General features: G+C 39.8%; 1 protein-coding gene across 1 annotated transcript; it reads right to left on the bottom strand.

The window, feature by feature from the left end:
- Nucleotides 1-1,337: 1,337 nt before the first annotated feature.
- gabrd (gamma-aminobutyric acid type A receptor subunit delta) lies at nucleotides 1,338-24,927 on the bottom strand. Its single transcript, XM_037773070.1, has 9 exons — nucleotides 24,457-24,927; nucleotides 10,743-10,858; nucleotides 9,032-9,099; nucleotides 7,435-7,655; nucleotides 6,657-6,739; nucleotides 5,821-5,958; nucleotides 5,194-5,349; nucleotides 3,844-4,055; nucleotides 1,338-2,385 (listed from the first exon to the last, which is right to left on the bottom strand). Exons 1-9 carry the CDS (start codon nucleotides 24,522-24,524, stop codon nucleotides 2,053-2,055), a joined length of 1,395 nt encoding a protein of 464 aa, XP_037628998.1. The 5' UTR covers nucleotides 24,525-24,927; the 3' UTR covers nucleotides 1,338-2,052.
- Nucleotides 24,928-25,228: the final 301 nt, after the last annotated feature.

Genomic DNA, 25,228 nt, shown 5'->3' with positions numbered 1-25,228 from the left:
GCAGAGGAAGGGATTCTGTGGGTTCGTTACTATGAGCGACACATTTGATATTACACAGTCATTTGATCCATTGTGAATATAAAATATAGATATTGGACATTTTGCAGTTGAAAAATGGAACTGACGGAAACGCTATGTCGTGTTTTTAAATGACCTCAGCTCAGACATATCTATCCATCTATATCCACTGATTTATCAATCAGGCTCTCGTTGGGATATTCATTGTCCACAGAGGATGAATCATGATTTATGTGCTGAGCCCCTGACCTTTTCTGTAGTCGCATTGTTAGGTCAGTGTTTTCCTTTGACCAAGTCCATGTCCATGAAAAGCTATTCTAATAACTAACCATGACATGTATTGTGAAGATTAACGGTCTCTGAATCTTAATGTTTTTGGTGACCCCAACTTTTCCTTCTGGAGACACCATCAAGCAAAAAAATCCCCTCATACACAGGAAATACCACAATCTAACAGACAGTTTGCTATGACATTTATCTTCTTGGTCCTCAGAAGATGAATTCCTCTGCTTTATGTTGCCCCCCTCAGAGCATCCCTGTTATAGGTACGCTTCTTAAAATGCCTGTTGGGCTTGAGCTTTATGCTAAATGCAGTACCTGTGAGGGTTTCTGGACAATATTTGTCATTGTTTTGTGTTGTTAATTGATTTCCAATAATAAATATATACATACATTTGCATAAAGCAGCATATTTGCCCACTCCCATGTTGATAAGAGTATTAAATACTCGACAAATCTCCCTTTTAGGTGCATTTTGAAAAGTGTGCGATTAACTTGCGATTCATCGCGATTAACTATGGACAATCGATTGACAGCCCTATGCATTATACAATATCCTTGTAATTACATTTCTAACAATATTTGCTGATATCAAAAAGATCAAATTAGAATGTGGTAAGACACCTGAGAGTGCAGCGATTATCATAGAGTCGATACTGTGATGTTGAATCTAATAGGAAAACTAGGTCATTCTTTGACTGGGAAGCAGCGGGGCTTTCTCATCTCTAACTTTCCTAAAATCAATTTTCAAAGTTCAGACAAAGGACAGACAAAAGTCTGAAATTATTCATATAGCACAATTCTTGACCTCTGTCAGTATGACATACAAGTCAATTATCAATCATCCCCTCAAATTAGAGCCTTTTTAAGAACCTTGTTGTTGAAATAATATTCAATGTGGCTATTATTTTGCATTGACAAAGTTTCATCTGCCAGAAGGGATTTCAGCATTTCCTTTCTTTTAATCACAACCGTTTGGATTTTAGGTTCAAGTGACCATTTGAAGCATGAGAGAGAGACACACACACACACACAGGTGGTGTAGGAAGTCCTTTAATGGTGAGGAAACAGGCAGAACTGGCAGGAGGAGATAAGACACCGCAGACGGTGTCCTGAACGAAAAATGAATTGAAAAAAAAGAAAATGGGTGGAGGACCAAAGGAGGGAGAGGAAGAGAGGGGGGTGGCGATGGCGCGGGGTGAGGGTGAGTGAGTTATCAGCCATGCAGAATAGTAGTACACCTCATCTTGTTATCCTCTAGGTTGGGCGGCGCTTTTTGCTTTTCGAGATAACAGGCGGTTCACTCCAGATTGTGGCTTTGAGTTAGTTAAGCTAACTGCAGTGGTTGTGTTTGCAGGATGGGAGCTTGTGGTCAGTACTGCAGGATGTTTGGTTCTAGTGTCCTGTGTTGAGTTCATATAACAGGATGACATGTGGAAATATGGATTGTTGGCTAAACTCTATTCGCTCCAACAGGCATCACAGTCCTTTGCCTTCATACGGCATATTTCTGTATTTGTATTTGAATATATGAAGTCCTGTTAACACTTTTTAAACTCAGAACTACTTCCATTAATTACCATATTTCCACATTCACAGGCCGTAACACTTCATTTCTTCTGAAGTTGTTGTTTTTTTTTTACTGTGGCCTGCTGTATATTTCAGCTGCACCGGTCTGCCAGCATTGAAGCGGCACAACTCCAGCAGTTTCTTATATACATCCCTGGATGGCAGCCGTTCGCACAGACCTCCTCTTCACATGGTGTACGCCACCCAGTAGATCACGTTCACCACAGCGAAAGTGAAAGGGAACACGGCCCTGGCGTAGATGTCGATGGTGTCGGCATCGATGGGCTTGCAGACGCACTTTGAACAGCATTTCTTCTTCTTCTTCTTCTCCGTGGTGTCCTCCGCCTGCCTGGACCGTCTCCTCCTCGGCTCGGCCTCCTCGCTGCCGCCCTCCCCGGGGATTTCGCTGCTGGAGCGCTGGGGCCGCCCGTGGCGGTTGGAAATCATCACGCCCTGGTTCATGCCGGTGACTGACAGGGAAAACAGAACCATAGCCTGTTTGCCGTTCTTCACAATGGACTGTAGGGAGACAGAGAGAGAGGCTTGTCAGCACTTTCTGAGGGCACTTTTGAGTCATTCAGCATCAAATATTTGAGAAATCTGGCAAAAGTGACAGTTAACCCATCTGCCACCTAGTGGACTAGTTGTGTAGAATCCAGAAGATATTAGTGAATTCTGCTGAATATCAAAAAGAGAAAAAGAAAATGCACGTTTTACAATTTGAATATCACATTAGTACTATTTTCCTCATTAAAAATCCCAATAGATACAACAGTGGAACTCTTTCCACTTTTTGTTAAAACACCTCTTTCCTTTTTTGCCCTGTGCTACTGGATCACTTTACTTTACTTTACTTTACATTCCTTTTACTTTATCATAGAAGTACTTTATATATATATTTTTTTTTAATTCATAGATAAAGAAGTCTAAGTGTACGCTGTATTTAGAATATTTTCACAGCTTTACCTCGCCATCAGACAGCCTTTTCTGACAGGGAACTGAAGCCGTTATAACGCTGTCTTCAAAGCCACCAGACTACATTCACAAAAACAGTCATTTTACCTTGCAGAACACAGGAGTTGCTGGTCTACCGCTGCATCGATCGGTTAGTTTGCTTGTGTTATTGTGTGACTTTCGGATCTGAACTAACGTGGGAGCATGCCGACCGCCATCTAAGTTACTGTAGGTAATACTCCGACTAAGGATTTATGAATATATATATATGTAGGATGTCATGCAGAAACCTACGTCAGGTCACGTGGGAAAAAGTTTTTAGAAGGGCTTGAAGGGAAAATAGCATTTTGACTCTAAAACATACAGACTTTGACAAAAAGGTGAATGTTTGGATTTAAATACATAAGGAACACCACTGGGAAGCTACACAATGATATAAAACCCTCGAAAATAATGGACCCTCCGCCTTTAAAAAAACTATGGTTTATCATATGTTGGGATGTTTTTACAGTCATTGCAGTTTTATTCACATCCACATCGCATGCTGGTTCTCCACACATTTTCAATCACACCACTGTGAGACTCAATGTCTCTCACTTCACTCATCTTGTCATGTCTTTTACGTCATTTATCTTGTGTTGTCACTGCAGCATACAACACGTTTTTGCTTATTATTTCTTTTATATCATTTGATTGTTTAATTTACAAAAAGTACCATCAAGTCAACTATCCTGTTCTGAAGCTATACCTCAGTAAGATGTACTGTATATCAACAGCAAAGATAACAGACAGTATGATGAGAACCACTATTACTCCCTGAAGGGAAATCTGCTATTTTCCCTTTATGCTCTACAGAGATTCATTGTCTTGCTGAAGGTCAGTGAGATGGATGCTTGTCAACACCGGAGTTTGAAGCGCGGCCCAGGTCTATGTTTGAAAGGCGTGCTCATTACTCACAACACCCCCCGAAGCTCTATGTTGTCATCTGCTGATGGGAGAACATGATGGGAGTGATTTCCTCACCTCAGAGCTGAGCTTGTTGGCCTTCGTCTTGGCCTTCTCTTTGAGTCGGTAGTCAGCGTTGTAGTGAGCGAAGGCGTACTCAATGAGGGCCGCGAACACAAACACGTAACAGATCCAGAAGTAGACGTCTAACGCCTTGATGGCTGACGCTCGAGGCAGGGAAGAGCGGGCGCTTACCATCAGCGTGGTCATGGTGAGAACAGTCGTGATCCCTGTGGAAAGAACACAAAGTACAGATCAGGGTTCTGTGGGGTTTTAGCCTGCTAGCACCACCGAGTACAGCTACACAGAGCCGATAGCATGGCTGCAGGCTCTTAGTGTTATTAACAGACCACACAGGCTGTGAACTGAGAACCAATATGTCTTTAACAGCCCAATAATCTAACATTTATCTGGCATTTTCTGCTACATTCTGTTCTTGACAGGATAATACAGTCTGAAGCCACTCATAGTCTTGATCATCGTCACTACCATCACAGGTGAAGAGTAGGCTTGCCGTGGTAGTCAGTGTTACCAGTGTTATCAATACATATTTGAACGATGGATGATACAATTAGAAAGTGAAAGTGTCTGCTACGTACGGAGTCTCAGCACAGAGCAGCAGGAGTCAGATTTCACACACTTATCACGGGACGAGAGAGAGTTGACAAACAAGACGATGGTGAAGGATTTGGTGTCAAAGTGAAAAGCAAAAGCGCCTATTTGGCAGTATTTTGGATTTAACGGCGGGTGGAAACAGGTGGAAACCTGAGGCTCCGCAGCGAAAGCTCTACCGGAGAGGCCAGACACACAGCCATCCAATGTTAAAGATCAAAGTAAGCGCTCTACATATTGAGCATCATCCTTTCTTGTAAAATGTCCGTTGTAATCGGTAACACCGGTGATACACGAGTTTATTAACCGGTGGGAAAATGTTCTCATCGTAGCATCCCTAGTCTTTACAATACTGGAAGGGAACAGCACTTGATGGCTAATGGTTTTTGCTGCTAGCAACCTTGGTGACACTTAAGCAATATATCTCAATAACATCTGGCTAGATTTCCACTTATACACTTTAAATATCAATGTCTAATGGGCATAGTACCATGAAATTTACTGAGGATATTATACTCCTCAGAGGATGAACTTTTTCCATATGGGACATTTAATGAGCTTTCCTCTAGCGCCACCCTCAGGACACAAAGTCAACTTTTAACACATCTCTCAAAGCTGCCAGATTGCCATGAAAACCAAAAGTATAAACCATTTGATTAGGTCTTTCCTCTGGCTGGACACCAGCTTTGATTTAAGTTCCACCTTTTAAAATGTCCTTTTAAAAGTTGAAACAGACCTCATCAAACTAATACCAACCTAAGGACACACGAGCAGGGACTGCTGTTTGGCTGATCCAGAAAGACACCCAGGACATGGCAACCAACAATATCGAAGGCATGTATGACTGGATGATGTAGACGCCTCGATTACGTCTCAGCTCGAAGCGAAGGCTGAGCCTTGGAAATCGTCCCGCTGGGGAGCAGAAAAACAGACACTGTGTTTAATTGCTTTATTGAAGAAGCTAATTATCCACTATGAACATATCCAATTGTTCTTCACAGACACTGTTATTATAGAATGAATATCTGCTCACTTGTGCCCCTGGTGGCAAAGCTTCAAGATGTGAGACACAAAGAAGTATTGAAAACTACATTTTCCCAGCAGCACCTCCTATCATCTCCTAAACCTCCTGCCAGGCTCAGCAGCGAGCCTGACTTGATTCATTCCTTCTATGCATAGAATATAACCACAGAAGTGCCTGAAGTAAAAAAGATAGAAGTCTTGCTTCAAAAAGGGTCTTCCAACACAAGATGCAAGTCCAAATCTCAAAATAGTACATAATGCATAAAAACACTCTCTCACATGTAAGAGGCTTTCAAACTGGCTCTACTGGAACTAACCTTAACAACAAGAAAAACAGAGGAAAACAAGAGGAATGCTCACCAGATTTGAAATTCATCATCTCAGTAACAAACCGATAGTCCGTGATGGTGAACTGGGAGAGCTCCAGTTTGTCCAGGCCGTGGATGTGTTTCTGACTCTCTGACCAGTGGTACACAATGTCCTCTGAGGAGTAGCCATCTAGAATGAAAAAAACAGAAGACAATTTATCAACCAACAAAGATGCAGTAATGTGAGGGCAGTAGTAGTAAAGGAGAAAGCTTGTAACCAGGCGGCAACCTCTGGGTCTGAAAAGTGAAGCCAATGCGGAAGTGCCTTAAACTTGCATTCTTTCTAATAGCCAGCAGGGGGCGACTCCTCTGGTTTCAAAAAGAAGTCTGATTATATAGGAGTCTATGAGAAAATGACCCTACTTCTTACTTGATTTATTACCTCAGTAAACATTATAAACATGAGTTTATGGTCTCAATCACTAGTTTCAAATCTTCTTCAATACAGCATGATGTTCATTCATTAAATTATGGTCCCATTTAGAGTTAAATAGACCATAGAGCAGGGTATGCTTTAGGGTGTGGCTACCTTGTGATTGACAGGTCGCTACCACGGCGTTGTCTGGTCTGGGAGTTGTCCGTGTTTTCACCTTATAACTTTAACCCTTTCATTGTGTGTTTTCAGTTCATGAAAGTTAACTGTAATGTTGGTCGCCAAAAAATGTCTTATTCAGCGTTCGGTTGTACTTAGTTCCACCCTCGCATATCACTTATGGTTAAAAAAAAACAAGCTGGCGACGGCTAAAACACGCCGAAAGAAATCAAGAAAGCTACATTTTCCATGAATGTGTGAAGGAAGAGAAAGACATTATGTGAATCCCAACTTACAGCTTTCCAGATCCAGCATACACTCCTGTTCGTCCATGGGATACTTGGTCAGGTCCATATCACACGCCACCGTCGAAGTGATTCTAGGAACAAAATAGCCCTCTTAAATTGTATGTACACCATTATAGTTGTCAACTCAACTGACAAAAAATCCTGCTCATGTTCCCATGGTTCCACCCATTCAGAAAAATAGAAAAAAAAATGTGTTTCAGTTGCCTAAACTTAACCAAACCTTAACCATAAACAATGACATCCTGATGACAGAAAAACGTGTATGGGTTGTTTGGAAAGGCAATGACAAAGGATGTAGTTTGTTATTTCGGTCGGATGATTTTCTTTTAGCAGAGCAGTAAAATAGTTTTGTTTAAAATTTCGTGGATTCTGCCGACATACTGACAGTAAAGCCCAATTTAGCTCTTTTGATGATTCACCTCGATCCACTTTACCTTTACCTTCACCTTTCTTTATTCCCCACACCCCCTGTCTGTCTGCATCGGCCTTGTTCAAGCACATCAGATCATATCAGAGACCGCAGAGAAATCAGTTTACTCTCAGATCACGGTATGGATCATGAGGGATTTTCATTCCCAAAGACAGCAAATACGAGATGTCTGTGCTCTCAAATGTCTGAGATTTCTAGAAAATCGTAGAAAATCTGAAACAAGCAAAAACTTTTTCATTTGTAGAAAAAAGGAATCCAGATACATACTGTCTCACTGGTTGTGTTGTCTGACTGTCTGAGTGTGACTCGTGGAGACAATAATCTGTTTGCTCATACCGGCTGCTGTATAGAATGACTCCGTTGGGCTGCAGGCGGATCAGCTTGTTCTCCACGGTGACATCGTGGAACCAAGCAGATTTGGCGTTAACGATGAAGGTGTCGGGCAGCCACAGCTTGTCCACGAATCGACTGTCCAACCCCAGCGTCTTGTTGGTGTGATTGTAGGAGAGGCGGTCATCGTGCCAGCTCTGTCGCAGAAACACGGTCATGGTGTAGTCCTGCCAGGAACAACACACATACAAACACACAGACACAAACATTAAGGCTGAGTCACGGGCATGGGGAAACAAACTGTACTCAAAGAAACACCTCTAAAGCTGCAGTACAGTGTTAGAAAAAACAAAGAAATAAACTCAATTTATATCAAGAATATTTTAAATGAAAACAAAACCAATGCAAATGTGTGTGGTTTAGCGACCTGTCAATCACAAGGTAGCCACGCTCAAAAGCATACCCTGCTTTATGGTTTATTTGACTCTAAATAGGACCATAATTCACTAAATGAACATCATGCTGTATTGAAGAAGACTTGTTATTTGCGATTGAGACCATAAACTCATGTTTACAATGTTTACTGAGGTAATAAATCAAGTGAGCAGTAGGGTCATTTTCTCATAGACTTCTATATAATCAGTCTTCTTTTTGCAACCCAAGCAGTCGCCCCCTGCTGGATATTAGAGAGAATGCAAGTTTAAGGCATTAAGGGAAGTGTAGGATTGCGTTTTTGGACCTCGATCAATAAAATGTCAGGATATCTCGGTCTCTGCTGCGTTGATTTTCACCATTGTTCCCACCAACAATGGGACTGCAAAGCTAAATTGCTGGAGTTCCTCTTTAATCACTGCAATTTGGTGGGAATCTAACACTTCAGTTTATTTTTGTTCTTAATAGTTCTCTAATAATCTCATAAATATCACCTAATTTAAACAAGAGTGACTGAAATGTGTAAAATCTTACAAAGTAGAGCAGTATTTTTTTTTTCTTCAATTATGTATTTCTTTTATTATTCCATGTTTCTACAGTAGCCCAGAACAGACAAACACTGGCTCTAGAGAGGGACATTCGTGTTTTCACGTTTTCGCGTCAGCCACCACAGTTCTCCTACATGCTTGACACACAGGAGAAGTTTCAGTTGGTTGCAATCTGCAACCTCCCCGCTAGATACCGCCAAATCCTACACACTGCACCTTTAATGCCTACTGTTCATCAACAAGCTGTAACTTAGAAGGAGAGACGTCATTAAAGGAATTTGCTTTTTGTCCTGTTTTCAGCTTTTGGTGAGCCTTTATTAGAATGTTTATTTCTAGGTGGATTTTCAACTAAAGTGAGGAAAATATTTATTTGTTTGGAAAAGTCAGGGCCACAAAGTTCATCTTCCCACTATTTTTGGTTCTTACCATACAAAATCCCTGAAAATATCAGATTATCTAACAAGTCAGCCAACGTGTCACACATGTCACACACTGAGTACTTTCAAACCCTCAAGTGGGATAAATCAGGATTATGCAAATAGCAAATCTTTGATCTGTGCCGCAATGGATAAGTTGAGGGATGATAGAGAATCTGCAGGAGAGAGAGTGACTGTATACTCTACCATGTTGGCTTCGGAGATGTGGTCAATGCTGGCCACTTCAATAGCCATGGCCACGTTCACTGGCGGACCTGCGGGGGGGAGAAGTGAGAAAAGAAAACAAACCTGCCCCCAAACACACACCCCCTCCCTACCACCCATCAATCGCTCCCAACCGCACTCCATCTCCCATCTGTTTCCCTCCCACCTTCCATCCTCCCACGTCTCAAACACTCCTACAGTGCATAGAGATTAAGCATTATCCAGTTTAACCATGCTAAGTGGCACATCGCACTGTGGGCATTCATAAACAGCACTGGGCTTTCATGGACTCGCACAGAGTGAGCTTCAGCCAAAACTCACACACACACACACACACATACACATGCACACACACACACTGTATAGCACTCAACAGTTTGCCATATGATTAGCATGGAGTGTGCCTCTGTGATCGGATGCTGGAGGGCACAAACTACAGGGGAGCTCACTGATGCATAGCAGAAAGGCTATTCATACTGAACATTAAGGAATCATACATTATCATTCCCCACCATTCGACACCATCCCATAATAATTTCTCGCAATTCATATTCAATTGGCCATACACTGGATGTATAGTGTGAGGTGATTTGCAATGGCATGTTTATTGCACGCCAAGGTCAGCAGGAGCGAGTTTAGAGGGTGTCACCTGATGCAATAACAAGCAGGTCTTACACAGTATACCCTCCAGTGGTTCTGCACGGATTACTAACACGTATTTGTAACACATACACTACATACAAATGTATGCCTTATATGTCAAAGTTAATGCGATAACGCGTTAACGCAAATTCGTTTTAACAAGCTTGGTAAAAAGATCCATAAATATTAGATATTTATTATGTCTCCCAAGAAAAAAAATGTGATTCACATATTGTTTGTACTTTCATAACCAAAATAATTGGTTTTAAATTGTGTTTTTGTGCATCAACTTGCTCGCAATGTTATATCCTTTTTTTCATTTGCGTACGTTTCATATTTATTTGATTGTTTAATGGCACAAATAACTAAAAGGCAAATAAATAAACAAATAAATAATTCCAAAAGGCTATGGGATGTGAGCTGAATGAATGAAAGGACCTACTCCCAATAACACACATGATTCCTCAATGGTCACAAACAGCCTTTCCTTTATAATGTCACATTAATAGGAGTGCCATCACCACATGATGCTGTGTTATGAAGTCGTATGTAGGCGTGCACTGCACAGGACGGTGTGCGGTGACAGCGATGCTCCTGCTCCACATTTTCACCTTTGCTCAGCTGAGTTAAGCTGTGAGACTCAGAAATCTATCGCTGTGGTCATTGGATGTTTCACATCTTGCAGCCATTCTTAGCAACATCTCTAGAGCGGTGCTTGTTGTTTGCACCACCCGTCTCCCTCTCGTCCTTGAAGGACATCGCCCTCAATAATCCCCTGAGCAAAGCTTCTCATCACCTCGATGTTTTTTTTTGCAAATGATTCACCTAACTGATGAGTCAAAGCAGGTATTTATAAAGAAATAAATACAGCTTTGTTCTAATGTCGTACAAGAAAAAATAAACAAAGACACCTGTCATGATAATGGACTTGGAAAAATGAAATGTGAACGCCCATGTTGCTGCAACCTGGGGTGGGTGATGCTAAGGATGGCTGTAAATGTGAGGGGGTGAAATGCAACCCAACGCCACGAGCAGCAGATCTCGTACTCACCTCCTATCCCAGGGCGAAAATTTCTGGCATAGCCCTTCATTAACTCATCCAGGTTAGGTAACCAGGATATTTGAATGTCTGAACCTACATAGTCCCCAATGTCATTCACCATGGCCCTAAAGGAGACAAACAGCAAACACAGCAGCCTTCAGCGGGCGTCCAGCATGTCCACCATGTGTCCACAGGAAAGCCTGGCAGAGCCTCAGATACAGTCAGGAACATGAACCCATACAAACAAACCTCTGAATGTCAGACAATGTTAGCTGTTGAAAGAAAAAGCATTAGAAGTTGTTCTCGAACCTTTCTGGCACATGCATGATCTCATCTTTAGGGTTAAAAGAAATGTCATGAACCCAGAAATCACATAGTCCTTTAAAGATGCATCATTTTCTTTTCTTTTTTTTTATTTGCCACTTGGGGGCGGCAGAACCCGCGGAAACACAACAGTAACATATGATCTCCTTGTAAAGTTGTTAGGGTAAAAGTGTTAGTAACTAGTTGCCTATCTACCCATCCAGCTGACACAGAGCAACATTTGTTTATTTGTGTTTCTGTCCTCTTGACAAAGTCCAATATTCACTCTACTTTTAGCTCTGTTTTGGTCTCCACCACCTCGTGAAGGAAACATTTGTCCCAGCTCAGTTGCTAACTGATAGTGTACAGCTGCCTGGTCTCCAAAAAATTACACATGACTTTCCCCCAGGAGGCCACTGTCGTTTCCCTTGTGAAAAACAAAAGTCAATGTTATTTTAATTTACATCCATAACTTAAATAATGTCAAAAACATACTTATTTTAAGCCAAACCATGATGTTTTTACTAAAGATAACCAAGTATATTTGTTGGGTTTTTGTTTTGTTTTTTGTTTCAATTTACTTGCGTTAACTATATATTTAAAACTGCGACTGTAATCCGAGAGAAAATACATTTCCCTCGAAACGTTATTAAGTGGGTTCGTCACTACAAGCAACCCCTTTGATTAACCATTTTTATTATCTTAACCATTAATATAAAATGTTAGAATACTGCAGCTTTAAATTTGAGTATGGTGTAATTTGGATTTTTTTTTTTTTTTTTTAACATGGAGGGATATCCAACTCAATTCTAAAATAAGAAATAACAAATGTGGAAAAACAGGAAATTGCAGTAAATATATTGTTTTTAAAAAAAATAAGAAATAACGTGTTGCATTTAATCATGTTTTTTTGTAGATTTGTAGATGCTCTGAACACATGTGACACAACAAAATGTTTATTCTATGATTGTTGATACACAAACTGGAGGAATATTATGATCATCAGACAAATAATATAAAGTAAGAAGCCATGTCGGATATTTTGCATAAAATAAGAACAAGAAAATACAACATGTTTATGTATTTCTGTCATATAGCCTATAAATCCCAAATTTTCTAAATGTTTTGAATTATTTATTATTGACTTAGTCTCTTAAGCTTACAACAACAATAGGAAGAAATGTGAATATATAAATATTTAAAGAGATTTAAGTGGGATAAAGCCGGCTCTTTGTTCTTTTTTATTTGCGCCCTCTGGTTTTATTTATACTTTGTTTTCATTTATTTGATAAATTATATTAAGTGCTTTATTTTATATCTATACAGTATATATATATATATATATATATATATATACATACATATATATATAAGTCATAGTAAGAACAATGGATGTGCTCTGAAATAATTCAAATGATTACGTGTTATCATTAGCAGCGTGTCATGGAGACAACGTGTCATTTTTTGGGGGGTTTTGCATGAAAATGATCAAATTCTACTGATACTGAATGTTAGAGTAAAATAGCAGCCATCAGCTGTATCCTCTCAGATACCTGCACTTGTATCAGCATCCCAAATCCACATTGATTGAAATCCTGGTTGGCATATTTGTCTTCATTCATGTCTCCAGAGTGTATTTGTCCACAAGGAGGCTGATCAAATAGTGTAGCTTCAGATTTCTCACAGCTCAGACTGAACATCACGCTGTGCTTCAGTCCAACAGCCTCCAGACCTTTTTATTTTTAAAACAATAGGTTCTCATTAGACGACATATCCCCATTTAATAAGGCATGATATTACATTGCTGCCTCTAGTTTGGGACAATGACACCTCGATTCAATCTGGTCCTTTTGCTTTTCCCATTCCTTTAACCTCTCAAGAGGGGAATAATAGTGAAATTAAAACAATTCGCTCGTATGAAAGGACTCCTGTGAGGCCCTCGGGGACTGCTAGAGGGGCCAGAGCCCATCCTGACAGACACACTGCCTCGGTGTGGGATTTATTACAGAGCAGCACAGCTCAGATACCACCAGGTGGCAGTTTTGCATTCTAAAACAGAGCCTGTAAACAGATGACATGCAGATATACAGATACCATGCAGATATATGGTACAGTGTGAACCTAAGTCTTGGTCAGTTACAACATGCTGTCATTTAATACAGGCAGAGCTTTATCCATTAATATTTCCATATATTTTAGAAGCAAAACTGCCATCCAGAGTGGAAAGAGCTGACTGACGAGCAATAAATACATTTACTGTAATAAAATGGAAGGTTTCACTGACATTCAAAGGCTGCTGGTGGCATTGACGGGGAAACGGACTTGATCGAAGGCGTAATTATCGACCAACAATGAAAAGCCATTCAGTGACCTTTGCATTAAGGCTGACATTTGAAGAAAGCCGACTTCCTAGAGAGCAAAGCATTACACTCGCAGCTACGTGGAAAACTGACCTCCGCAGCAAAATGTAACAATTATGTGCTTGTCTCTACAAATAACAGTGTTTCTGCCACGTCATTAACATTTCCCTCGCGAATCCATTTGGTAGTGGCAGATGTATTTTTAGTCTGGCAATCACTGTCATGTCTGAAATAAATGGGAGCACCGAGTGAATTAATTAATCACTGTGTGACTCCTGGATTCCTTCCTCACTAATTGGTACTTTCTAAATATGGACATGAAGAGCTTTTCCTTCAAGAAATCCGTTAACACGCCAAGGTCAAACCTCGCATTGGAGGGACGAGACCGTGTGTCTGCTATAGGGACAAATCCTATTAGTCTGTTTAGTGTAACCTCATATTCATTTTCAGGAACTTGTTGTCGTGTGTCTATTCTGATCAATCAAGATCAGTGGGTTTACTGTGAGTTTGTAGTACAGGGCCGTCTTAAGGCATAGGCCATATAGGCAGTCACCTATGGGGCGCTGCATTGAGGTAACAAATGAACAAATCAATAAAGAAAGAAAGAAATACACTTTTCACCCCTGTAACTCTCGTTGTAGTGAAACTGACTAAACGCTTTTATGCCAACAATATCAGGGACCAATTGTTTATTTATATTATAATAAATATAGTTACAGCTCCAAATCCGAATTTCGCTGAGGGCATCAAAAGGTCTAGAGCCGACCCTGTTTTAGTATTATAATTCCTGACCTTTCCTGTATGACTTTACCCTTTAAATGGCATATATTGTATGCACTTTCCTACAAGTATTCTAGTACAAGGTGTTTTTATAGTTACAGATTAAAGAAATGTGACTTCTTACCCCCTTTATGTCAAAGCCCGGTAGTACAACATTGTTTTTCTTGGACCTCTTGTCAATGAATTTTGACTTTTTGTACAGGTGATCATTTTTAAATGTATTTATTTTTTTATTGTTTATTTATTTTCATTCATTTATTTATTTATTTTACACAGCTCTTCTCCTTTTTAATTAATGTATTCATTTATTTGTTTGTTTTACTCATCTTCTCTTTTTTATAATTTTTTTTTTATTTTTATTTTTTATATTTATTTTATTCTCCTATTTATTCTAAACACATAAGAATTCCTCCACCTCCTGTGCACCAGAGGATTTTTAATCATTCAAAACATTAAGCAGACGCTGAAAATGTGAACGCTTTTATCAAATTACTAAATCTTGTATCCCCTTTTTTATCAATAATTGATATAAACTAGCAAGTAGACATTTATTTAAAATGTCACAGATTGCTTTAATTAAATGCTGCTCTCTAAAGAGCAGATTGGACTTTATCTGACTCTGTAAACTCAGACTTTTAAAAATATTGTTGAAGAAAAGGGTGAAAGCATTTAGGTCTTTATTTCCTGACCTGAATTTGCATTTTTATGACCACAAAAATCCAAACTGAAGCATATGCAGCAGCTCTCCAAGGGGAAAGACATATTACTGTTAAAAGACATGTAAGGGGTTGAGCATTTAACTGCTCTCTATGGAGATTCACTAAACATTTGCACCTCTCTATTTTCTCACCCCTCCATCCATGACAAACAGTGGAGAGAGTTTGTTTCCAGACGCTCCTCTCCCGTCTGTATTTCACTTTCATTACACATCTCTCCCGAGGCCTGGATCCGCGCCCGTCTGTTTATGAGCTCACATTAAACAGATGGGGAGAGGAAAGACAAAGAGCAGCAGCCCCTCTCAAATTTATGGCGTCTTTTTTGTGAACGTAATGTGCAGCACGCACTAACAAGCCTAATTAGTTTTATATAGTGACACTGCTAGTTACCTGAGAACGGAGCAGAGTGGCCGTCCCCTGATCCTCACTCCGACAATCACTGTTTCATTTGTTTTACTGGCGTCGACGCAAGATGAGCAGCACTGCGAAATCCATTTGGATAAATCATAATAAAACATTAAAAAAGTAGCTCATATCTAGAGGCAGCTGCTCCATTTGTATGACTGTGTGTATCTGTGTGTGTGTGTGTGTGTGTGCTGCATTAACTGACAGTTACAATGAATAATAGGTTGCTTTTAATTCTGCAAACAGATCATTTTATGGACTACATTAGTACTCTACTGTTTGACACATTACGCATTTTAAATATGGAGTCCAAGAAGTGACATCATTTTGCTAAATTTTTTATTTAATGTGTTCAAATTTTAACGAATGAATGCTACATGTATACCTTTAAATCCTGTCACTTGATCAAATGAATTGAAAATTAATGTTAATTTTACTCTCATATTTATCTTTTACTGGCTCTTTAATTTATTTAAAATTCCTTATTCTTGATTCCCTTGATCCTAATGTGCTATAAGCAGCAAGGAAAATGGGAAATGTAAGAAGATATGAGGAAATAGGAAATGGATAAATGATGAAAGGTGTGCTTTAGGAAAAAGGGAATAGGAAGAAATAAGTTTAAAAAAATGTTGTATTTGTCCAAGGTGGCGAGGTAAACTGTGCACCAATTTATCGAGGACTTGAACTGAGCCTGTGCAATTTTTTCACAACAACCCTGTCTCTTAGAAATTACATATATAAGCTACTAATTTGTTTTGCTAAATTTGTTTTGAATGACACAACTACAGCGTGGATTATTACTGACAATGTTTTTTTTTGTTTATTCAGTCAAGGAAGTGCTACTTTTTGTACCACACAGAGATCATAGGGAAATGGTTGTGGTTTTTGGTTGGTGTACACATTTTACAGAACTTTGACACTGGAGAACCAGGGTTAGAAGTCCCACGATAGATTAAGGTTACAATTTTGAAAATGTCATGTCAAATCAGTGTGGACTTTTTTAACATCAAACCAAGGCGTTGATGTTTCCCTAACTTCTACCAAAGTGCTCTGAGTTGCCTAAAACAGTGATTCTCAAAGTGGTGTCTGTGGCACTCTGTCAGGGGGTCCGCGAAATAATTTGCTATGAATTATAAAATTGTGCTGTATCATTAAAAAGCACATATCTACAGATGGGGACCATTTGTGCCAATAAAACAAGCATATTGTGTCTATTACTTCCACCCATGTTAAGTTTGGGCCAATAGAAACTCTGATATGATTGTGACACACAGCAATAAGTTTGTTATTTTAAAGTTGAGACACTTACAGAAAGTCAGCTTTAGACTGGTAAGTTTAAACGTCTGGATTTATTAAGACTATGCCAGTTTTACTTCTGTTTATTTTCTATTTATATTATAAATCCTGTCAACTCAAGTAAAAATCCCCCTCTGTTTAAAAGTATATAAGAGGTGTTCATATTCAATAACATTGCAAATTTATCTCATCTTATCTTTACATGATTCAAATTGAAATATATTTCTGTTTATCACTATGAAACTGGTCTGAGGTATTTAGGTTGAAAAGTTTGAGAATACAAATAGTTTCAATGGCATCTAAGAGTAGAAATGGTAGTAAGCATTATGCTTATCTAGGGTACAATTTATGAGGGGGTCCTTGGACAATTTTCTCCCCTTTAAGGGGTCCCTGGCCTAAACATAACTATTAACTATTTTACTCACCATGCTTTTCCTATCAGATACATGCAGTATGCATATTTTGCAATGTCTGTACAGTATAATATCTTCTGTAGCTCTAAACCTCTTAAAACTGTTGTTAGTTGTTTTAAATTATTTTGCTCTGCTATGTGATGTATACTTTAACAGTGGATATCTGTACACCCTCCTGTCATAACACAATGAATCAAAACTACTCTGGAATTCATGTTACAGCTTTTCTTGTAGGATGAGTCCCTTCTTTTCTGCTTGGAAGAGGATTTGATTCAGACTCTAAAAGAGGGGCTTTGTAGACGTGCATTGGAATGACACAAATCTTCTCTGTTAACTTGTTTCATGTGTTTAGTTCCTCTTCAATTGGGATTTTTCACACAGTGAGAAAATGTAATCTGTTCTAACATTGTGTTATTGTTTTGTCTCTTTCTGCAGAGAGGTCAGAGGTCAGCTACAGAACAGCAGCCCCGGAGCTGAGACTGTCTTGCTCAAGGACACTTCAGCAGTGTGAGAGTCTGAACTCAGATGATCTCTGTAAACATGAGGCCTCCATTCCTTCCTGATAAACACAGTGAAATCTACTGTGGGATCTGCTGGATAAACAGACTGTGCAGGACAGAGGAGATTTACAGGAGAGCAGGTTTCTCCTTATCGGAGTGGAAAAACACTGCAGGACTGCAACGCTCAGGTCACTGAGTATCCTCAAAGATTATTCCAGCGAGACGGAAAAAACTCAATTTGTACTTTCAGTATTGTGATTATGGGATGAACTGCAAATCATAGATAATATTTCCACGTATGGTGTTCACAGCACTTGGAAAAACTTGGAGTTGATTAATACTGAAAGACTTCTTCAGCAACAGAGGACATAAAATGTCCTGTAGCTGCTATGTCTGTTGTTTTGGTGTGGAGCTCAACTTTAAAGGGAATAACTGGTAATAGTAAAACAATATGTTATTGAATTATTTAAGGCAGGGTTCTCCAACAAGTAGCTTGCTCACTACCAGTTTCTGAGTGGCTCACTAAAGGTTCAAAGAATATGTTCATAAATCGGAAAACACTAAGTCACTTTGTAAACCTGTTTGAATTACTATCCAGTCAAATTCACAGACATAGTACAAAATTATTAATTGCCAATCAGCTGTCAATTAAATGACTTATTCTGCTTTCAGGTTTCGTTACAGAAGTGATGCCGTAACATTAGGCGATGTTAGCAGACCAGCAAGCACACACCAGATTTCACAATGACCACAGAAAATAGCCAGGCCAATAAAAAGGTTAAAACAAATATGCTATTTTCATAAGGAATAGGTAACAGAGATTTTTTTTATCACGAATGTGAATAACAAAAGTGTGCGTCTCATTTGCTCTGCGAGCGTGTCAGTTGGTAAAAGTTGTAACGTCGAGCACCACTGCACCAAAGTCCACAGCAACTTTTCACGGGACTTTCCAGCTGCTAGCAGTCTACGAGCAGAGAAGGTACAGGAGCTGAAAACAATACTTAAAAGACAAAAGCCAACACAGCAACAGAGGCTTTGTTTAGTGGCGCACATCCTAAAAAAAACACAAAAAAACCTTAGTTTTAGCGGGATTATAATAGAGTTGATGACTGCAGTGGCTGAAACATTATTAAAGAACCAGAAAAGTAAGACAGAAATTGTTTCTGCTATTCGCGATGTACAACTCGGTGCTATGAGAAGCTCTCGGACACTTTCATTTTGTCAAATTAGCTCTCAGAGGAACGAAGGTTGGAGACCCCTAACTCAAGGTATCCCCTGTGAAAAATGTGATTTTTGTTCTGTCAGTCAAATTATTCGATCAACAGAAAATCTATGTATTGTTTAAGTCATTTATCAAGTTAAAAAAATAGAAAACATTTGATGGTGCCAATGTCTCAAACGTGAGCATTTGCTGCTTTTCTTTTCTTTTCGTTTAATACCATAAAGTAAAGTGAACTCATTTGTGTTTTAGACAAAATGAGTGCTTGTGGGGATATACATGAGTTCTCATTATTTCTTTTATATTTTATTTATCAAGCAATTAGTTATTTAATTTGACCAGACAGTAAACATTTTACACTCTTTAATCATTTGCTTTTTAATTGTATTAACAAACATTAAGGTCTAAATGCTGCATCAGAGCCTTCTTCACACTTCTGATGGGAACATACTGAATCTTTGATTTATTTATTGTAATTACTCAAATTCTGATACATCTAATACACATTTAATGGTGGAATCAGCACATAAAATATCAAGTTTTCATTTATACGCCCCAAAGCTGCTAAAAGCCCTCAAATACAGAGGACTTCAGTGTCCTCAATTTTAGCTACAACCCTAACTACAATGTTGTGAAATGAACAACTCAATGATAAAAATATATAATTGCATTATTAATGTTTGCATTATATGTACTCACTGTATCAAAGTCAAAATTTGTCAAAATGGCATATCTCCACTATATATTCCATTTGCATATTGCTGTCAGATTTTTTTTTTTTACTTTTGTTTATTGGAAATTTGCAGTTTATATATCACAAAATCAACAATGAAATAATTACAGTATTATCCCCATTCCTCCCGTGCTCCCCACTATATTGTGGCCTCCAGACTTCCTAAACAACTTAACTTACATGTATTTGATAATCCGAATTTGGAATGTTAGAGCAGACAACAGAATAATAGGCATAAAGTGTTTACACATGGTGCATCGCCTCAGATTGAGTGGGAGGCTTTTAGTGGAAGCACTGAAGTGTCCCTGCACCACCTCACCCTGCTGCCAGAGCAGCGTCGTCGGGGAACACGATCACATCACTGTGTTATTGGGGGAATGTGCTCTCCGGACAGTAAGAGAGATTTATCCGCTGACTCAGCCTCTCACACAGATTGGTTAGGAGCACTGTGTCACTTGCTGTTTAAGGACGAAGTGTGACCGACCAGAAGGATCATGACATGTTGGGATTAAATCCTGCTGCATCACATCCTGCTGCCACATCTTGCTAAACACATAACATGTCCATGTTTGGACATAAAAACAAAATGTCTACAGTCCCAACTCCTCTGCCTGTCTTTCTGAAAAGCCAAAACATACGACTGAGCTTTTCTGCCCATATTGTAAGATGAATTAGTATCTAGTATTGGACTGGATAATAAAATATGCTGGAATTGTTAGCAATCAACAACTACAGCTCCCATTCAGGGCTCCTGTTGACCCCCAATCCTCCCACTCTCTGTGCACTGTGTATGCATCCTGTATCTTCTCCACAGCAGACTACACATGATACATCTGTAGTTTGATTTTTTATTTCATCATATTTTGAATACTCCCCCGCCTCATCTGTTTTTGTGTCTGCTAGTTTGTGGTCATTCGATTAAATGCTAATTTATTAGAAATATAGAAATAAGTGAACGTTGACTTTTACGTTTCACATTGGACACGACCAGCGGTATCCTGGGTGAAAGTGCTATGTTTGTTTGACCCATCACCACCCCGACCACCTCCCTATCCGTATTTTCAAAGGGCTGTCAGTACAAATTTACGTCAAAAAACAAACGTAATCTGTGACAAAATATATTTCCCTCGAAATGTAAGTCACAGTTTTGTAGTGGGGGAGTGTAATTTTTAGGAGATGGCTGTGTAGGCAACACCAAACCACTGTTAGCTCATCTGGTAAAAATTGGTCTACGTGAATTTGGTTATTTTCTCGTGTTTTGCTGTCAGCAAATAAGTTATAAATATTGCAAGGGTGGAATGGTCAAGGTAGTGAGCTGGTTAGACGAAAAGGAGAACATGAGATGACTTTTTCACAGCAGCCATTTCGACATGTCATAGCAGGGTAAACAGTCAGGTGTAATTGATCAAATTAAATACGGCCCGTTCTATTTAGTATGTCACAGCCATTCCAGTGAGCCAGCCTGCATAATAGGGAACAGGGCCATAATTATTGTTAGCAATTACACCTGTGTTTACCCTGTAATGACATGTCAAGATGTTTGCCATGAAAACAATCTATAGGCCTTTTTCACAGAGTAATTTTGACATGTTATAATGCTATAATGCTATGTGTAATTAATAACATTTATAACGACTGCATCAGAGCAACAGAGCAGTCGTTAATATCATTAGTTAGACCTGTGCTTTCCTGCCAAACAAGTCAAACTGTCAAGTGACAAGGTCAGTCTACTCTGACACTGAAGGGTAAGGCTGATGTTATTCTATAATTTTCTGAGTGTAAACAAATCCCATTATTTGTCCGAAATCACTCCCTATTTACTACTAGTACACTGTGTTATCACTGTCCTCCATTTTACTTTAGTGTCAGAATTATTGGTGTTAAATTCATGCTCTACATAGTGCCCTCAAAAATGTCTGCAATGAAGTAGCGTCCGTGATGTGTACACTACTTTCTGTTCATAATCCCACAATGCAATGCGTCACATCATATAGACCATTTCACAGTAAACGTATACATTCCAAATGTGTCCCTGTTTATTTCCTTTTGTATGTGAATGACAGCAGCTGACAGGAAGTAAATATGGACCCAAGCTGTTGCCTAGCAACGCAATTCCATTGAAACGGTCTATAGAATTGAAAATTACAGCTTTGTATCTCACAAATGAGTGATTTCAGACAAATGATGTGTTAATCTCAGCCAAACATGACTGATACAGGGGTAAATAGTGCATTTGGAGGGAAATATTTTCAGCCTTGGAGTAATGCACATTTGGTTTGGTGTACTGATACTGTATTTACAGCATCAGGATTGTGTACAGTATAGGCAGATTGAGGGGGGATAACAGCCTTGGCAAAATGAGCAAAATGCCTCCCCATGGTTAACCTGCCATCCCCCTCTCCATCTCCATCTAGTAACAGAGAGAGAGCAGGGGCAGAATATGTTAGTCTAATCTAGTCTGACTGAGGTTTGTGCAAGTTAGAATCTACGGCCCCGACCATGGCTCTGAAATATCAGTAAGTTAGAATCTATGGCCCCGACCACGGCTCTGAAATATCAGTAAGTTAGAATCTATGGCCCCGACCACGGCTCTGAAATATCAGTAAGTTAGAATCTACGGCCCCGACCATGGCTCTGAAATATCAGTAAGTTAGAATCTATGGCCACGACCATGGCTCTGAAATATCAGTAAGTTAGAATCTACGGCCCCGACCATGGCTCTGAAATATCAGTAAGTTAGAATCTATGGCCCCGACCACGGCTCTGAAATATCAGTAAGTTAGAATCTATGGCCCCGACCACGGCTCTGAAATATGAGTAAGTTAGAATCTATGGCCCCGACCACGGCTCTGAAATATCAGTAAGTTAGAATCTACGGCCCCGACCATGGCTCTGAAATATCAGTAAGTTAGAATCTATGGCCCCGACCACGGCTCTGAAATATGAGTAAGTTAGAATCTATGGCCCCGACCATGGCTCTGAAATATCAGTAAGTTAGAATCTATGGCCACGACCATGGCTCTAAAATATCCATAAATTAGAATATATGGCCACGACCATGGCTCTGAAATATAAGTAAGTTAGAACCTAGGGCCTATGGAGGTTCACTAGACACAACCAATGAGATTGTTTGCTTTCGGGAACATTTGAGACCAAATAACCGAGACCGCGAAGTAACCGAGACCAATCCAATTTGCGTACAATGTGATGTTATGGTTCTATATTCTCAACACTCGTCTGTGTCGTCTTCTGTTTGAGGTTCTGTTGTCCTCTACTACAGTATGTTATAGCCCACTCCTCGCTGTCTCTGCTGCAGATATTACACTATCAATTAGATGCAGATTGTGTTTGGTGAAGTGAAGGGGGAAGTGACACTTCAGCTGGAAAGAAAAGCTGTGAAATGTTACGCCACACCAAAGGTGGCGAGGCATAACTTAGCGAAGCAACTTTTTGTGAAAGGGATAAATGAGGAGCTAAAAAGAGAACTGGAGTAAACTCTGTTCAGAGCGGGGAGCAAGGGGAGGAAGCAGTTTTGCAACTTTCAACCACCAAAGGCAAAACAGCAAAATGTGTGTATGTGAGGGAGAGAGAGAGAGAGAGAGAGAGAGAGAGAGAGAGCGCGCTGACACATAATGAGGTGCAAGAAAAAGCCTCCACTGCATTGTACTGGGAACAAAATAATAATAACAGCAGTGACTAGAGGCAGGAAAATCCAATTACAATAGCTATTACTCCCTCTGCTGGTGGACAGCCAAGAGGGACAATAGAAGTGATTTGCCCAAATTTCACCCAAAGCTTAAGTAGCTTTGCCCTTTTCAGTGGAGCCACTTGCCAGAATCTGGGCTTTGGGGAAACTGGATGCTGGTTATCCTCAGAATTGGATGCTTATGGAAGCTTATGGATGTGAAGGCATTTCAACTGCACACAGACGAATGTACTGAAGGCCTCTATAGTGACAACATATATAAAGTTTAAAGCACTAACACTCACCATCTGGTTTAGACACGCCTGGTTTACCCCCAGCTGACACAAGCACACTGCTTTGTATTCAAGAAAGCTGCGTAAGAAGGTCGTTTATAATACTGACAATCAGAGGTCAATTTCACTGTGTTTAAAAGCACTTTAAATGGCTCTGGGTTGAAGGTTTTTCTTCATCGTTTTCACTACTCACTTCACTTTAGGTCCACAGTTGGATGTGATTGATTCATTTTTAAAGACTAATTTTAGCTAAATGTGCACCACCAAACAGGAGGTGTTGTGATGCCAAATTCAGTGGCATATTTGTGATGGCAGCTCTCCATCTGTTAATTCCCCTCCCTTTCCTTAAAACTCTCCAAGCTGCGAGGCTTCTGTCTCTGTTGTTGGTTATATAGCAGAGCTCTGTTTAAATATACTGTACTAGATGCCTTCACAGAGAGAGGCCTGTTCTCTATGTGCATCATGGCACCATATGACCCTGATGGAGCAGGCCTGCCTGGAGGTGGGTGACGTTACACAAAAAAAAAAAGGCACCCACTCACCTCACCTGGCATTCATCTCCATACCTCTCTCTGTATATGCATATTAATTATGCAAATAGTGTCATCAGGTTGTCCATGTGCCCAGAGGTAACGCAGAGGAGAGTACAGGTTGTGGGTGTGGAGAAGTACAGTATAGTAGAGGAGGCCACATACATTCACATTTACTTTACATTAATATTGATTACAGTAAAGTCGTGGGAGGTGATGCACAGAAAAGGAGGATCAAACTGGCAATATTTTAGCTTTAATTTGTTGATTTATTTTAAAGTATAATGGTGATGTTGGTTGTTGATTGATCCATATGGATATTCTGATAATTGTTATTTTTAGTGTTTTTTTCCTGATCAGGTTTATGGTTTATCCAACTTTTTATTCTCCTATTTTTTGGAGCGCTCCTTACTATAATGGGCGACATCCTATATTCTATAGTAATAATAAGACACCTGCAAGAAGTAAAAAAAAGCAAAGGTGATCTCACCAGGTGAACAGATCCCCTCCAATGAAGAGCACAGCAACACACGCCAGCAGGAAAGTTAGGATCTCCATTCCTCTCGCCTTGGTGGTGGTAAATAATTGAGGAGGAAAAAAATAATAAAAGTTTCCCCTGAATGGAAATCGACGACAGAAAAAGCCACCGAGTTTTATTTTAGCGCGCTCTCCTCCTCGTGATCCGGCGCTGCTGAGAAGAAAGTAAAGTGCGCTGGTGGAGGTGGTGGTGCTGATGCTGATGAAGATGCTGAAGATGCTGGTGTTGGAGATGGGGATGTGGATGGTGACCCCATGGTCATGCTCCCAGATTGCTCCGCGTCCAGGAGCGCACAAGAGCAAGAAGAGCGCACAGAGGAAAAGAGAACAAACTCCCGGTTCGACACCGAAACAACGAGCTGATCCAACGCTGCTGCTGCTGCTGCCTCCTGTCCTCCAGCAACAGAGAGGAGAGATGGAGAGAGAGAGAGAGAGAGAGAGAGAGAGATGGAGAGAGAGAGAGAGATGGAGATGGAGAGAGAGAGAGATGGAGAGAGAGAGAGAGAGAGAGAGTCACTAATCTGTCAATTCCCTCAGTTGCTCTAAACGTCACAGATTGAATCTTGCCATGGAGGAGGGGGGGATGTCACGAACATAAGACTTCACTATATTATGTAATGTTGAACATATTTGCAGCTAATTAATGTCTCAAATAAAGTAATTTTACACTTAAAAAAATGGATAAATAGCAGAGGCTATCTAAAGTGAGGGGCCCATTGGGGCTC

This window comes from Sebastes umbrosus, chromosome 6, assembly GCF_015220745.1.
Source record: "Sebastes umbrosus isolate fSebUmb1 chromosome 6, fSebUmb1.pri, whole genome shotgun sequence".
Lineage (NCBI taxonomy): Eukaryota > Metazoa > Chordata > Actinopteri > Perciformes > Sebastidae > Sebastes > Sebastes umbrosus.
Note: the sequence above shows the minus strand (reverse complement) of the source record. Positions and strands in the feature narration are given on the sequence as shown.